The sequence below is a fragment of the Pempheris klunzingeri genome, chromosome 8 (assembly GCF_042242105.1).
Source record: "Pempheris klunzingeri isolate RE-2024b chromosome 8, fPemKlu1.hap1, whole genome shotgun sequence".
Classification (NCBI taxonomy): Eukaryota; Metazoa; Chordata; class Actinopteri; order Acropomatiformes; family Pempheridae; genus Pempheris; species Pempheris klunzingeri.
This window is the reverse complement of record NC_092019.1, coordinates 25,716,549-25,734,180: the sequence shown is the minus strand read 5'-3', so window position 1 is coordinate 25,734,180 and position 17,632 is coordinate 25,716,549. Positions and strand designations below refer to the sequence as shown.

General features: G+C 42.5%; 2 protein-coding genes across 2 annotated transcripts in view; both read right to left on the bottom strand.

Annotated features, from left to right (window-relative positions):
• The window catches only part of LOC139204931 (semaphorin-7A), a 32,321-nt gene extending 28,059 nt beyond the window's left edge, over window positions 1-4,262 (bottom strand). The window contains exon 1 of the mRNA XM_070834964.1: window positions 4,184-4,262. Coding sequence (XP_070691065.1) covers window positions 4,184-4,262 — 79 coding nt within the window. The remainder of the gene's footprint in view (window positions 1-4,183) is intronic.
• A 6,585-nt stretch (window positions 4,263-10,847) lies between these two features.
• lingo4b (leucine rich repeat and Ig domain containing 4b) lies at window positions 10,848-12,662 on the bottom strand. Its single transcript, XM_070834963.1, has one exon. It carries the CDS (start codon window positions 12,660-12,662, stop codon window positions 10,848-10,850), a length of 1,815 nt encoding a protein of 604 aa, XP_070691064.1.
• Window positions 12,663-17,632: the final 4,970 nt, after the last annotated feature.

Below are 17,632 nucleotides of genomic sequence, written 5' to 3'. Positions count from 1 at the left end.
GCACACAGGAAGAACAGAACGTACAGTCCTTTCAACAGTGTCTCATTCCATATCTATTTTATCACAACTTCCAATGGGTTCCATCAATATAACTGAATGTAATGTGAACACCTAACTTCACTTTCACCCTCCCTTTTTGTAAGCAGGTCTTTCTTTTTCTTTTTTCTTTAGACATTTAATCCTTGCCGTCGGGCGAAAACCCTGAATTTTCAAAAGGTCAGCTGCTCAGGACCCAAGAACAAACAGCCTTGTTTTTAGCCTCTTTTTGTTTTTTACAGGCTTCGTTAAATTTGAGGGTTTCCTTCCCCTCAAAGGAGAATGTAGATTTTTTTTTCAAATTAGTGAGTCTCTTTGAAAGAAAGAAATTCCTTATTGCACTAAGAAATGTGCTAATTAAAGAGGAGTACATCATAAATGTTATTTCTGGAAATAGGTTCCACTTGTCCATGAATAAAGAATTCTGTATTAAAAAAAAAAAAACAGCAGAGAAAGTCAAAGGGGTTTAGATCTAGAAGCTTCTGAAGCCATTCTGCAGATCATATAACAGCTGATACTTTATTCACATAGATTTTCTGCTACATCTTCATCTATGTATATATTTCTAACATGTTTTGCAGATGGACCTCAACGTTCTCCATCATGAACTTGGCCTCCGGGTTCAACGTGGTTTCTGCACTGAGGTGTTCAGGCTCCAGCTGAGAGAGAAGGTCAACACAAACAATGGCTGAACTTTGGCAAAATGCTCTGATATTTAGAATGAAGCTGTAGATGTCAAATTAGCCTTGAGGTGTGCTGTTGTCTCTCTTTCAGTCCTACACTCACTCTTTCTGTCTAATTCTCTGCATTTGTCTCAGTGTCTCACCTCTTCATGTCTCTGATTTAGATTCTTTCTTTGTGTTTGCCCCGCTTTGTCTCCCTGTGCCCTTTTATATCCATATCACTCTCAAGCAGACATATTCGAAGGTGTGCACACTGTAGCAAGACGGGCTTTCATTTTCTGCCACCTAATTCAAATCCTAATCCTAATGCAGTCGCTTAAAGAAGTGAGGAGAAGCACAACACACCCCCACTTCGACCAACCTTTCATCCCCGAGCAAACACACATACTTAACACACATTCATGTACTCTTTTGTTATTACTATTATTTTTATTAACATTGAACCATTTCATATTTTCTACACTATGGTTGGCCATTACTCAGATCTATGTGTTTCACTTTATTCGGAGCTCTTGTTCTGTCAGAGGCAGGGCGGTAAAAATAACTAATCCCAGTCTAATCATCGCTGCCCTGGAATACACCTGCGCACACCCCGGTAGAACCTCCACCTCTTGGGAGGTGTCGTTTTTTAAGAACTAAATGGAGTACTGTGAGCCAAAACATAAAATCTGAAGTTCCCCTCAGCTCTAAGGAGCTTGGAGGAATTGTTTTAGCTTTCAGTCGCAACACAGGAGCAGGGTTAGCAGTTTTCAGAGAAAAAGCACCAATAAACCAACCCTACAGTACCTGACGCTAAGACAACACACACACAAGAAAATACTAATAATTGTTCTTCTATTGTGTGTGCCACAGTATGGTGAGTTAGTTAGTTAAACTGCACATTACAGTGACAAACATTACACTTTATGCACATCATCACGCAACAACGACAGAGAGGAATGCAGCAGTACACAACAACTACAGGACAAACCAACATGAAAACCAAGACTCATAATTCCCTCAATGAGTCACCGTGTTCAGGGTTGCTATGGCTGCAGGTACCAGACTTTTGCCAAATGAGCCCTTCTGCACCTCACAGACCCACGGGGCAGTACAGTGAAAGGGCAATTGAGTGGGTGTTTGATGTCTTGTGCAACTGTATTTGTGATGCATGTAATGTCCTTACAATTGAGAGGTTTTCTTTTTTTCAGAGGACCTTTCATCTCGGTTATGCATGTAAGTTTGTGACAGAGAGCATGTTGAAAGGACGAGTGGAGCAGTGGAGCAGGATAGACGGAACAACACGACTGACGGGGGTCACCTGTCAAAGCTAAGCTTACTGTCCAATGTGAGTCCCACATATCTGAGGCTGTCAACCGCTTTTCATTGTTGAGGGTTGGCTGTTGAAGTGACAAAGTACCTGTTGTTTCTTTTACTTTCCTGACATTGAGACGAAAGTGGTTAAGTGGTTAAGTGTGCACGACTATATGTGTGTTAGACAGAATGGTTATCAGTGAGAAAAGCAGGAAAGGCAGTGCCATCAGAGTATTTTAGGACTAAGTGTTGGCAGATGGAAGGGCTGGGGCAGTCATTGGTGGACAATGCAAAGAGCCTCAGCACACAGCCCTGAGGTGCTCCGTTGTTGGTGGTGAGTGCAGGTGATGTGTTGCTGCGCCAAGTAAACTGTGTAGGAGGTGAGCTCGTGTGGTGTAATGGACTCATTGTGATAGCTTTGGACACAAGTGTCTGCCAAATGAATGCACCATGATGTGTTCCACAGCCCACACCACACCTCCAGCCACGTCTGACCTGAAATTAAACCCACTTTTAACCGACAATCCTAAAACCAGATTGTATCCCTCAAACAGTTCCTTGAAGGTATGTGAACTTGCCAAATGTCCTCATTTGTCCTCATGCCAAACGTCCTCTTTTGGCAAAAAAAAAAAAAACGTGCTGAGGACATCTCACTGTCTGAGGGCCGCGGCGCTGTCCGCGGTGCTGAAAGAGCACCAGGTTTGGTACCTCAGGCTCAAACTGCGCAATTTCCTCTGACAGTTTTCTACATGTCCAGTGTGTGTGTGTGTGTGTGTGTGTGTGCGTGTGCGTGCACGTACAAACGTATAAATGCTTGCTGTGTACGTACACACACAGCATTTATTATATTTATCACCGTGCAATTGCATAACAACGAGTTTGATTGATATGATGTGCACGTCCGGGGCCGTCATCTTGTGCGAGGGAGGAGAGGGGAGGGAGACAGATACAGATAACCTGACACACAACCCCCATCTCAACTGATTGCTGAATGCATTAGAGGACTGCGTGAGGTGTAAAAAGGCGTGAGTGGAATAAATAACTAGGAGTCAGCTTGGAATTTTCCATTCATCCCTCTCCCATCCCCTTCTTCCCCTGCTCATGTCTGTTTTTTTTTTTACATGTACACATCTACGTATGGCGGCTGCTGCCCTAAAGCAACCCTCTTTTTCTCCCCCGGAGCTGGACTCCTCTGCTGCAGTGTGAAGCAGCTGGCGTGTCCCGCATTGCAGCTCCGCAAGGACGCGGGAGCTCCAGTGTCAGTGTCAGCCTCCAAAGAGTCATATTTCACTATAAATGATGCTTCTGGCCGGTGGCAGTCGGGTGGTCGAAGGTGCACCCTCGCGGCTCTCGGTGGACAGGCGCCATGTTCCTCCAAATAGCAGAGGAGAGGTCGCGTTCGAGCGCCTCTGGTTTTGTCCGGTGCGCCCGGAGGTGAGGATGGAGGGACGGGCGCCAATTAGAGCGCAGGCGCCTCTGAGTGATGAACATTTAAAGATCAGCACGCAGCGAACTTACAGCACACTGTGATATAAGCAACATTCAAATAGTAAAAAAAAAAAAAAAAAAAAAAAAGACCAAGAGAAAAGCTACAAGTAGCCCAGTTATTTGGACACGATCCAGCCTGGACACACACATGACCGAGGCTGCCTCAGGAAACACACACACACTCGTGTTTTCTCCATATTCGTGTACGTGATCTCTTGTTAACACTGAGATCACTGAGCATAATTAATTTTCCTCCAGATGTTCATCCTGTCATAGCCGGTAAACATGTGTGCGGGGCCGCAACCGCGGAGCGCGTAATTTCCTACCCGGTCAGCGGGGAGGAGGGGAGGAGGAGGAGGAGGAGGAGGAGGGCGGTGTTTCAAGAAATTAATCCAGAGGTAGCCTCGTCAATATGGCTTTATTGGTGCTGTTTGTGCAGCGGACAAGACAACACTGGTTAATGAGAAGAAGTGGAAAATAACTGGCCACATCACCTCGTGACTAAACTCTCACTCCATTCACCCGTTCACTCATCCCTCCATCCCCTCATCCGCTCACCCGTTCATTAGTCCATCGGCACCTTCCATACACATAATAAAGGATTAATAAAACATGTGTGGCGACATAGATAATTGGCCGAATGACGTAAACGGACAACATCCAGAAAAGACAGCATCACCTACCTTGCACGACAAATTTCAGCCGAGGTGACTTTCCGGCCAGAACCGTGGCAAAAAGCGACAGCAGGATGAAAGAATTCATCTTTCTTGAAGCTTTTGTCGAGTGAAGTCGGTTAATGAGATTATCAAGCCGTAGATGAGCTCCACCAAACCCCTCTTCTTCCTTTGCCACCGCCTTTAGGTCCCTCCCCGATCCGCTGCGTCCCAGATCTGTGCCACCGACTGCTGGTCCCAGTCCTGTCTTGTCTTGACTGCTTCGCCGGCGATTCAGTTTGGAGAAGTCGGGGTATCAGGCTCCACCTCGGAAACAAAAAGGCAAAGGGGGGAGCGCAGCAGGGACGCAGGAACCAAAAGTGGGAATGCAAAAGAAAAAAAAAAAAAACTGCCTACAGACAAACATCACTTTTGGCGTGTAGGATTAGGCGTCATACCTGTTGCTGGAAGTGAAAAATGATTCCCACAGATATTTATTTTTTTTGCATCTGACTGCACCTGTAAACTCACACCGCCCTGCTTGTTGTTTATGCACGTCGTTTTCATTTTACATCCCTTTATACAAGGAGCACACATCCCAGAGTCCAGCTTTTTGAAAATATCTTATAAATGACATATTTTCTAAGGCTGTTGAAAGCAGGTCAAAAATACAACATCAGCAGTCACACAGTCTCTTCACAGATTCAGCATAACTACAAAAAACTCTCAATCAATCTTGAGCTGGCATGTGAACCTACATGGGCCTAATTGAGAGCCATTTTAGGTTTGCACACAAGCTCTCACACCAACAGTGAATAATGATATTGCCTCAGCAACCGCTTCTACTGTAATGTCTAATCAATATGTGTCAATAGTGCCTGAGAGCCTGAATGGGAATGAATCAGCAGTTCGGTTTGCTGTGCTTGCATCTGTGAAGTTAACTGACTCAAATTTGAAAAACTGAACCACTCTAAATGGTGACTGCACGTTAGTGGAAGCAACCAGAGGCTTCCATTGTCCTGAGGATGGCTCTCCTCGTTAGGCGCCATCTAAAGTGTCATCTGGGTCTGCATGAGACATTTGGTAAGCATCCTGCGGGGGCCGAGCATAATGAGGCTATTTTGAAAAAACGGATTAGTGACATTCCTGTATTTCCTAAATTCAGAAAGATCTACATGCTACACGCCGGTGGGTCCACCAGCCTGCAAAAAGCTGTCCACTAGGGGAGCGAGTGGCCTTTGTTCATCATCTGTCTTAATTGGGCCTTAATGTTGCCCCTTAAATCAAGAGTTTCAGTCAGGGATGTAACCCTGTGAGAGCAAACTGGACATGGATTCAAATTCACTTGTTTCATTCATTAAACTCTCTCTGCACACACACATTTAACCTCAACCGTGAGAAGTATAGAAGCTTCAACATGAGATCCTGTTCTTGAAAAAAGTGAATTTTAGTTTGGATATCTGGGGATTAGGTTGGTGGTTAGCAACCAGCTAATACCATGACTGATAAATGTGTGTGTGTGTGTGGCTAGTTTGTAGACCTCACTGAGGGGTGATGTCATCCTGTTTAATGCAGTCTGCAACTGTGTGGTGGGGAGATTTTACCCACTAGATGTCAGCAAAAGCAGGATTTTCAATCCGTCTCATGACTTCAAGCAAATGATTCTGCCTCCTTCATCTGTCTCCTTCAGCACTTTACTGCACTGATCAGCCGTCTCGGCCGTCTCTCACGCCGTCTTTCCCTGCAAGCTTACAGTTTCAGGAAGGAAGAGAGAAAGACGCCTCAATTAACTCATTTATTTCTAATGCCGGAATCATCACTTTGTTTGTTTTTACATCTACAGCTGACACGTCTGAAAGGCAGCCTCATCAAACTGGATGGATTATGTTTTCTATTTTTCATTCAGTTGCTCATATGATTGAAGACAAAAGTCAATGAACCAAGTTTAAACACTAATCACCCCACCACCAAAATACAAACTCAGGACGGGGATTTTCTTTAGCACTCAAACTGATTGATAAGCGTTTAAACTCATCTATTAAAGTGAACATTTTATACATTAACTAAATTCAGCATTGTGTTGTAATGCTGTTAAATGTTTGTATATACACGATCTAATACATTAAGGTGATGTTATCTACACTGGGGATGAAATGGTAATAAATGATAATGGACAATAAACATGGAATTACATGTTTGTGCAGCCTAGAGGACAAAAAACCTGAAGCCTAAGACACATCTAAACTCAGAAGGGCAAAAACACAAATGGAAATTACAGCATAATTGAATGACAAACCATAAATGGAACAGTCATCAACATTCACGGAGAAAAGTGGAGAGAAAATATGTTGAAATTTAGACCAGCAAGTCGTGTGTGTGTGTGTGTGTGTGTGTGTGTGTGTAACGGTCTTCTTCCCACTTTTATCCAGACCCAATCAGGCTGAAGGCCTCACGGTGATCTTTACTGACTTTGATTTACATAAAAAACACTTTAAGATAATTGACACAACCTGGTATTTGCCTGCTAAATGTAATGATTTGTGGGTTTAGCACCATTTGCTGGTGTAAATTGATACAAACCAGCAGAAAGGTTAAAAGAGGAACAAGGTACAATGATTTTATGTTCCACAAAGATGTCATTTTATCAATTCTATGTCTGATCAACTTGCTTTTAATTCTGAAGCAATGTTGTTGTTTCCTGCTCTGGTCTCCAGTTCAAGTCGTCTCATTCATGAATTCTTCATTTCCTGTTTTATTTATTTAAAAACTTCTTACTTAACTGCCTGGGTGTTGAGTTGCACATTTGAGTCCCTTCCTGCCTGCAGTTCCTCCGGTCGTTACAGTGGTGTGAGAGTCAGTAATACAAACAGACACAAGTCACTGAATTCTTCATGTAACAGGTGAGACTATGAATTTATTTTTAAAAAAGTTAACATGTAGATAATCCAAACTTAATTTTAGACCCACTAGCAAGGTGTTTCTGTGGATAGCAATCTGAGTCAGTCCAACACTTTGGTCCACAGTGAAATATCTTGTGATGCATTGGATGGATTGCCATATAATTTGGTTTAGACCTTGATGCTCCAAAGAGGATTAAACCAAATTGTTCTTTGGTGATTCCCTGACCTTTTTCTCTAGTGCCATCAAAAGGTTAACATTTCCAATTGTGTTACACCTGACCAAGGGGGAAACCAGGACATGGCACAAAAATAATCATCTTTACCAAGCCAAAGGAATCAGTTGACGACCATAGACAGGGCTAGTGAGTGAACGAGCAGCTCTGTTTTTTCTGTCTGTCTGTCTGTCTGTCTGTCTGTCTGTCTGTCTGTCTGTCTGTCTGTGTATGAAGAAATAAACTTCAGAGTGGGCATGATAGAAACACATTGATGTGTGAGTGGGTGAATGAAGCTGCTGTATTAAGGCAGAGCTGGCATCAAAATCAGCAATCAGCTGAAAGCACAGCTGAGCCTGAGTACAGCTGAGTTCAGCTTAGACTGACGGATGAATCAGATCTGACCGTGTAGACCTGAGCCGCTGTACAGAGGATGAGCTCTTTTAGGGATCCTAACCTCTGGTGCCATGCTGAGACCGAAATTAAAAATGTTTTGCCCCACTAGTGGTAGGAGAGGCAATATTGTCTTTTCATTAGTCATCCAACATGTTTTCTGGTGTGTAATAAACAGCTTTATCCCACAGTGTGTGACTGTTCACTTGAGAAATTATTATCTAATATTGTATTTCTTGAGCAAACAAGACTAAAGTCCCTAGAAGCCCTTCTGGGGATTGATATTTTTCACAACATGAGTTAATATGTAGAGTTCTTTTTTCAATGTCCCCTCCTTACCGCTCGTCTAGTTGCTGAAGGGCTGTGGAGATGACTTTCGTCCAGCACAGGTCAATTCCAGTTGAGTCAGCACCAGGTAAGCTGCAGGCAGAGTTGATTGAGACATTTCCAAGACCCAAACAGCGAAGACTTAAGGATAGAAAGACATCCGGATCCAGTGGGTTTAGCATTGACACAAAGCAGTGCAAGGAAATCTTTATTTGATGCACAAAAGTTGAAAAATGCAACTCTTCAAATAAATATTTCTCTCTTAGATGTATATCTGAACTCTCCTGTTTATGTATTCACAAGGAGAAATCTTGAGTTCATAATAAAAACAAGTGTGTTTCAAAACCATCAACAGTTGACTGATTTTTACTTGTAATTCTGTTTCTAGTACTCAGTTCTTATAAACTGCGGCCAGAGGAATGTTCAGCTGTGCCACCCTTTCTGTTAGCTGCTTGTAATTTGGGTGATTTAATCATTTAAGCCTATTCCCCTGTCACTCTGGATAACAGTGTCAGCCAAATGCCTACAACATAAATGTAAAATGCGTCTCTTGCCTTCCTTGTTGTAACGAAATGCTTCCATCTTTGCTGTCAAGCCAGAAGCGGTGCCTGAAACAAACCCAACAGCAGATGCCAAGAGGCCATAATGTTCTTGTGGTCTGTGCATGCCAGTCATTGGGGGGGGGAGTGGCTTCTAAACACCACTTTAATCTGCCCCTTTGGCTTTCTGTCCAATGGGAGCAAATAGGTGTATTAAAATAGATAATATGACAGGCCAAGCTGGGCCAGTGGATAGCACCCACTAGACAGACCTATATAACAGATTGAGACATGCAGAGGTAATCCAAAGGGGTTTAGATCTCTGCTCATACACGTGATTATCAGTTTTTTTTCTTTATTTTTGAGGTTATTCTGGGAAACTGCATTAGACAGACAAGATGATTTTCCGTTTAGCGAATGCACTTTGAGCACTGCAAGTCTCTAAACTGTTTGGAGATGAAGTGAGGGTAGTTCATTTTCTAATGTTTGGGTTATCACTCTCAAGTGCAATATTCTGTGTTAAGACAGTCAGCAGTGAGTGAAGGATATTGTGCTGGGGAGGCATATTTTGTGTTTCCGCAGGATGACTGTGAGAGAAAACAGACAGCACAACAGTATTCCTCTGCATGCATAATCCTTAGTATTCACTCAGAAAAAAAAAGAAGACAAGCGCACATTTGTGTGGCTATCTGCCAGCTGTAGCTTTGTTGTCTCACAAAGGGGCAACAAGGCCACTTTTTGTCTCAAATTGAACACAAAGCCCACACAATAGACTCACAGCACAGAGATTAAGTGCTTTGGTTATGCAAGAAAATGTGTCCCTCTCTTGCCAATTTTCCAACAACTGAGTCATTTCAGATGAAGATCCTCTGAGAGATTGGTTTTAAGATGATTGGATCGGTTTTCCCCCATTTGATAACATTCCAAAATATTTTAGATGAAAACAATTCAAGGCAATCAATACACACAAGGCAGGTTTAAATATAGGCATTTAATAAAGGAAAATGAAAAAAGCAGTCCTTTATAAACAAGCAAATAAACAAACCTGTCAGTGCTGTATGTGTGCATCATTTACATCCTCCTTTCCTTTCATAATAAAGCATAGCTTTGTGCGTAGAGTCTCTACACAGTTACGTTTATACACAACAAGAGTGGCATATTTGAGTGACACTAATCCCCAGAACTAGATAAAATGACAGAATAAACCCAGCGCACACACACGCCCTTGACCTAAATATTTACAAGATAACAATGATCAGGTGAGCATTCTCTTTGTCGATGGTGAGAATGTTACTGAGGCACATATTTTTCAGTGTTTTGTGTGGCTAAAAAATAAAAAAGTGTTTTCTTGAATATAAAAAGGAGAAATCATTGCATCTTCTTATGGAACAAAGAGTCCTCAAATGTTTATATGCTAAACTAATATGTTACAAAAGAAAGACAGTGATCCATTTTGGACCTGAAGTGTGAAATGGGAACGTTTTTATGTACATTATAGTATGCTAGCAGTTCCTTTACACTGCTACACGGTCATTTAAAATAAGCAGTACCCATAACAGAAAACACATCTCCAATGCAGCATACTTGAAACATACTGCAAAGCTCAAAAATGTCCAAAATTTAACCATAAAGTTTATCATTAGATATTATTAGGCTAGTCGATTTCATATGTATTTATTGCAAGTATCAAAAGCTTTGCAGTCATATATTCACATGTTTAAGTATTATGGCCAATGCTGAATTGGCAGTCTCTGTGGGTAAACAGAAATAGCAACTGGAGGGTCAAAAGGGCAAATGTTTACTTGGCTTGTATTGGCAAGTGAAGATATAAAGCTGAGCACACTTGTACAATGTGGATAATTAAACAAGCACCTGATATGTTTTGAAAAAGCAGAAACCTTTCGTAAATGTGTCATACTGTTTTCATGGGTTAATCCCAAAATCTGTGAAAATTGAAACTATTTTATAATTCCATGCTATATATAAATTCGACCTGTGCTAAGTGAATAGTGATTTTCTTATTGAAAGCAAAATGTGCTGAAAATAAATGCACAGCAACCATGAGACAGCTCTGCCTACAATCTTTTAACATCTTTCTATTCCAGGATCATGAGATATTCATTATTTAGATAACACAGCAAAGTGGGTGCTGAGATGTAATTTACTCTAAAATTAGAAGAGGGCTAGCACAAGCCCAACAAACAGCCTCTGATTTGCTTTCTAGAGCGGCTTTTGAATAGAGATGTCTGTCCTCGAGTGTCCCAATGTTGGGTCCATACTGGGTCTTGCAGTCAATATGAAGATCCCTTCAACCTCCTTGGTTTTAAATAAGTTTCATAGTGAACCTGCCACCGTCACCTCCTTCCCCTCCTCCGCCACCCATGGAAGACCGAGGAACAAAGTCAATAGTTGCTGTGTGTTTGATCTGACCTTTGCTCTGACTCCAGAAGAACATGAAAACAAAACAGATGGCCACCGAGCTGAGGAAAGACAGGAAGCCCATGGTGGTGGCGATGATAAGGGTTTTTGCGTCAAATGGGTATGGCTTGGCCATTTGAGCTGAGGAGTTGGCAGCTTGGGGATTTGAAGGCTCTGTCCAGCCCTCCTCAGTGAGGAAGGGAATGGTTCGGTTACGAGGGAGCCCCTTTACATACAGACCAACAGTGAGGCTGTCATTGCCCGCTGCATTGCCCGCCAGGCACTGATATGTGCCACTGTCCTGAACTTGGGCAAAACGCACTTCTAGAGTACCATTGAGCAAAATTCTTATTCGCCCTGTGGAAGAAACCACATTCTTATGGGATGAGATCCAAGTGATGGCTGGGATTGGATCTCCATCCGCCTTACATGAGAAAAGAACGGTAGTGCCCTCCTCTACTCTCACCTCCTGTCGCCTGCGCTCCACGATACGGGCAGGGCGGCAAGTAAACAGCCTTGGAAGCTCCTTCTCAGAGAAGTCTCTGAATTCACGCTGTCTTACCACATCAGGAGATGAACAAGTGGGCTGATGTCCATCAAAGTTCAAGCGCAATCGGCGGCGGACCACCCAAAGGAGCCGACAGTCACATGCAAGAGGATTCCCATCCAATCGCAACACCTGAAGGTTCCCCACAGAGTGGAGGACGCTTTCCTCCAGCGTAGTGAGTTGATTGGATGTCACATTAAGCATGCGAAAGTAGGACAGTCCTCTAAAGGCCCCTGGCTCTATTCGTATCAGGGCCCCCCCAGCTAGATGTAGCTCCTGAAGTCTAAGGAGGTCCCCTAGAAGATTACCTTGGATAACAGTGATGGGATTGTAGGACAGGTCCAGGTAGCGCAAATACACAAGGTGACGAAGCGCTGAGTAAGGAATAGAACTAAGATTGCAGCTGCTGATGACAAGCGAGGTCAAATTAAGACCGATCAGGCTGTTGCCAGCCATAGTGTCCAACGCTGGCCAGTTTGCAATCAGGAGGCTACGTAGACGGTGGAGTCGGCGGAAAGCGTTATTGGGCAGTGTAGAAATGGTGAGGCGTAGCATGCGAAGGTGTGTCAGGCTCTGGAGCTGGGACAGTGCCTCAGTGGGAATGGAGGTTAGGTTGCTGCGGTCTATGTAGAGCTCCTGCAGATTCTGCAGACCAAAGAAGGCCCGCTGGGAGATAAAGACCAAGTCATTCTCCTCAGCTTCCAGCGTTTGCAGGTTCACCATTTCTTTGAAGGTATAGTCCAAGAAGACAAGAATCTCATTCTGGCTCAAATCCAGTGAGCGCAGACTGGACAGGCCAGAAAACACCCCAACCGGGATGATCTTGAGTCGATTATTCTTAATCCGAAGTGTCCTGAGATTCTGTAGGCCCTGGAAAGCCTCCACCTCAATCATGGAGATTATATTATCACTGAGATCCAAGTCTTGAAGTTGCAGGAGGCCAAAGAACTGGCGGCGTGCAACAGTTTTAATCTTATTGTGGGTTAAATCCAAGCGCCTGGCATCACTGGAGAAACCCTCTGGCACTGAGTTCAAATGTTTGCCAGAGCAGATCACCTCTTTAGCGTCAGGTCGACACACACAGCGTGGAGGACAGCTTCCTGCAAATACACCCACTCCAAACTGGAGCAGGATGCTCCACACTCCCCATTGGATGACTGACTCCACAAACATCTTACCCCCAGCCTGAAAAGAGACAGACATTAACACATTAGTGTTGATGTTTTCGAAAATGAATGCTGACATTTTAATGTGTATATAAGAGTTGGAATTTATGTTTTTTTTAAAAAAAAAGAAATACAGGGTTAAATCCCAGGCAAGATATGTTTGTATTGTGTTATTCATTTAGTTAAACTTTAGTTAAAGACAAACCTTTTCAGTCTTGGAGTGCAGATTTTCATAACCAGTGGCAGTCAAGCTGGAATCAGACTTGAGTTAAGTCCTATGAAGGGATGTGGTTCCATCAATAGCATGCCCTTTAGAGTGACCTGGATAGAAGAGGGAGTAAGAAAATTAAGTTTTAAGTCAAAATAAAAGATCCAAAGGTGGATATTAACAATTAATCCCATTCAATTTAAATTCATCAAGGGCCATCAGCCTCATGGTGTAGTCTAAAATAAAATAAAATAAAAATACAAAAACTGTAAAAGGCCAGAAATAAGAAAAAAAAATCCATCTCATGAGCTTCATGCATTAAAGTTTATTTGTTCCTGCAAATGGAAACCAGGACAACAACATGGTGGCACTATTTCTACTTCTGACAGTGTCCAGTAATTAATTCCTGGTGCTCCCTTAGTATATGTTTCTCTACTTGTAATTTAAAATGAGGGCACATGCAACAAAAAGTACACATTTTGGATGGCAGAGCATGTCTGGTGTAAAGCAGCTGATAAGACCGGCCTACATCTCTGCACCACAGACGACAAATCTCTACTTAACTGATTTCACCTTTTAGTCAGGACATTCTATCTCTGTAAAGACCGGAAAGGCCTCATTAATACTACTGTACATACTCCACATGACTCCATATGAGTCCACATATGATCTGAAGTATTAGCCACATGGGCGACGCCTCTGACAAAGCAGATGATGCTTCGTCGGGATAAAAGCTTTGACCTCTGGGCCAGGCATCTGGATTTAGGCAAACTAACTGGAGCCAGTCAGCAACAAGGGGAGGGTGGTATAGATGTTATAGATTTTCTGGATAATGTAAAATATGTACCAAAGATTCGAGTACAACATTTAAACAATAAAAACTATCACAATATGTAGGCGAATCAGGGAAAAGATGGAAGGTAACTCTTTATGTACAAGACCTATTGCATGTATGTTTCTCCTGAAGAGAAATCTCTACTCTTGCTGCTCTTCCTGCAGGTTTTTCATATCAAAAGTCTACACTTCACTTGACTTCATAACTGTTGCTTTTTTGTACAGTGAACAGTGTTTTAAATCAAGGAATCAGTGTGCAGTGTATATAGAGTTTGAAGAGAAATACTTAAGTGACACAATGAGTTTAAATAGAAAAACAGATTCGGGTTAAGAAAGCATAAAAACAGAGCTGACGTAACTCAATACAACACTTTTCTACTAAGATAAGAAAAGGTGCTAAAAACCAGAATAAATAGACAGATCAAAACAGGCATTTTACAATAAATAGTAATGTTACTGATAATAATAGTGCGTAAAGAATAAAAGCAACTTGGATAGGAAAAGTGTCTAAAAGAGGTGATGTGAAATATGCACAGAGAAATATTACATAATTACATTATTCTGCTGGTGCCTGCCCTTTGCCACTTGAATAAACAGGTGGTGGCTAAGTATGTGTCCTAAATTATGTATATCCCTCTCCAACAACCCCAGCTGAGACCTGCTACAGTACTTGCAGCAAAGGTAATTAAGATTAAAGAATCAACTCTGATTTTTAACACAGCGCTTAAAATCTACTGCACAACTGCAACTGCACAGAAAACTCACAGCCTAAATCACGAACTGCGGTCAAATGGAACAAAGTTATTATTTCATAACAAGTGGAAGATATTGCATATTATACTTCAGAAAATAATAATCCAATACATAACTAGAATGAAATCCCAGACTGAGGCCAACCTGCAGCAGCAGCAGCAGCAGCAGCTTCTCAGTCTCCACCATCGGGCAGCTTCCACAGTGTGGACTCGCCCTCGCTGCAGCCTCTCCTCTAAGTGGCAGAGTTGTCGACAGTCCCAGAGCTGCAAAGTCTCTGTCTCATCTCTGCTCTTCACGCATACAGCTCTTATACTGGTTGGTGGGGAGGGCTGACTCCCAACCCAACACTTGTGCTCTTAGATAAACCAGACACGCCAGACATCGATACTGGCTTTTTATTAAATGCTGGACTTTTCATTTTGCCTGATTGGGGGGAGAATTTCTACTATAGTAAAGCAATTTGTGAAAGCCCCAATATTCAATTCTAACTTTTATTTGTTCATTTTTTTGTTGTTTTTGTAAGGCAGTTTTTCAGTGAGAGGCCTAATGTAGTAAATTTGGACCTTTATTTTTCTAGCATAATGCAGCAGTGCCTTAAAGACCTTCATGAGTTATTCTAAAAAAGGACTCATATGGGATCATAAATGAGTTTTACTGTCCCACAACGGTCTTACTGCTCTTTCAGGCACTTTTTTACCCTTCCTCTTCCTTGGATGCAAACATTCAAATGTAAAGAAACTGACAACAAGTATTAGTAACAAGCATTCTAGAACCTAAACAAGTCCCCGTAGTCTCCTATCTGAGTGGAATACATGGGAGGGGCTCACATTTTAAACGTGTTGATACCCCCCAGGGCCACCTTATGAGAGACGGAGACTGGCAGGTGTGTGTGTGTATCTCAGGGGGGTGGACTGTCAGTTGCTGAGCCTTTCCAGCCAATCAGCATCACCCCTCCTCTGAGTCCCTGAACACATCACAAAGCTCCAGCCTGCCAAAGGTCACGACCCCGGAGTCATGGCCAGGACTGACCCCGTCCGTCAAATTAGAAAGTGAGGGAATAAATGCGCTTGTAATTTTGACATCTATTTCTCACCTTGCGTGGAGTGCAGTCACATGAGTGTCCTGTTACAGTGTTAATTACGCTAACTATTTTCTATTACGCACAGCCACTGGGTGTTTCTATTATTAATGATGTAGTTTAGAGTTTTTAGAGTCACTCAAAGAGCTGCTGCTCCAGTGGTCGAGGACAGAAGTCAACACCTCAAACTTGAGGAAAACGATACAGAACTCTGTTCTGTCAAACAAAGAGGCATCTATGTCTATAACCATATTGCTGTCAGGGAGCTCCACCATCAACGCCATGAAAGTCCTTCGATGCTGAGTCTTTGTTCTATACTTTCAAACACGCTCATAAATCAATTATTATTATTAATTCTACAATCTGACAAACGATCTTGTCAGATTTTGTCATCTTGTCAAAGTGTTTGTTGGTGAGGAGGACAGCCACCAAAGTGTATTTATCAAAATGTGTAGTTTGTTTTGGTGATTATGTCCAAGATTTGACAGAAATAAGCCCACGAGATCTTGAAAATTACTAGCAGAATGTTATGCCTTGTAATTAATTGTTGATTAATAATAATATAATTGATTTGATGGAACGGGAGACTTTTTTTTTTTTGTTATTCATTGTCACACTTGTTCCTGCTTTTTCCTCCTCCTACTGTTATTTCTCAGAAGTTTGTTAATCATTTTTGTTCAATTCAGTCTAATATTAATATAATAATGTTGTTTGGTTGCGGAGGGAAGTCTTTCCATCTGGTTGTTTCATGGATTCGCTTATACCAAAAGCAAAAGCAGGTCCCTGCAAAAGCCTTTTTTGCATAACTCAAAAACCTCCACTCTCATGAAGCCAAGCAGGAGCCAACTCTTACCTAATAAAGCCTCACGATGCCAAAATGCAAACAGTATCAAAGAAAATCAGACGTGACCTTTCTTCAGACAATCCTTTGGCAGCATCCAGCCATCTTTAATTCTTTGAAATAATTCAACTTCCTTGACTGCGCCTGCTCTGTCATCAGGCGAAACTCATCAAGTCCCTCAGCTCGGGCCCTTATCGCCTTACATCAATCTGTGGACAGTTGCCACCCTGTGTTAAAATTAGGACTTTCTTCACCGACTGCACACAGCTGCAGATTTAGTCATTACTTAGCTCTCCACAGTTGCTTTTTGTTTCCCCGCCTGTTATGATTATGAAAGATTATTTTGATCAAACTACGGGTGAAATTCAACAATCCGACAAATGATTTTATTCAAAATGACATGGTCAGTGTGTGTTGATGCAGAGGGCGGTCACCAAAGTGTGTTCATCACAGTGTGTGCAGTTTGTTATTATGCCACTAGGAATGCTCAATTCAGCATCTCAGCTCCGCTGGAACATTTGAAGCGTTCACCTTATTCACCGCACTGCTAAAATGAATATTTCTGCCCAGGATCACATTCAGCTAAGTGCTACAGTGAGCAGCGACGTGTGTCATTATCTTGCTGTAACGAGGCCAGAAGCAAAGACGAGGCAGTGATTCTAAATTGACTTGAACTCTTCTTCTCAGCTGCAATATGGCTTGAAAAGGATCTCTCTCTCTGAGCTCGGCTCCTAACTGTTACCAGCAAAATGTGAAAAACTTTCACAGACAGCCTGCAACCATGGAGGCGACGGTTTTAGCGGATACTTCCTTTGCAACAGGTGCATGAAACAAGAACATGACCTCACGTAGGCTGCAAGGGTGATAGTCTTTGTTTTCCTCGGAGTTTGACGGCCCCGAGTGTGAATCCCTGTGCCAAGCAGCCAGTCTGACAGAGAACACAGTCTGATCCCGGCTGGGTTTCCTGACACTTGTCAAAGAGCTATTTTTAGCTCGTCACAGTGAGAAAGACAAGAGCCTGGCTCAAATCCCCAATTAAAGCCGCTGGAACAGAACAACAGTGCGGGGATCACAGAGCGTGAGCTTGTGGCTTTGCACTTTCTCTATGTGTCTGTGTGTGTTGTGCTTGAATTGTTAAAACTGTGGTTGGATGTGCAACTGTGGTGGTGGTGGAGTTGGTGTGTGTGTATTAGTTTTTTTTTTGTTTTTTTTTACGAGCTTCTGGCACCTGCTGCAGCGTGATGGCCCCCGAGACCTCCTGCA

Excerpts from the sequence above, each read along its gene's own strand:
- lingo4b (XM_070834963.1), bottom strand. The coding sequence starts at position 12,662 with ATGTTTGTGGAGTCAGTCATCCAATGGGGAGTGTGGAGCATCCTGCTC.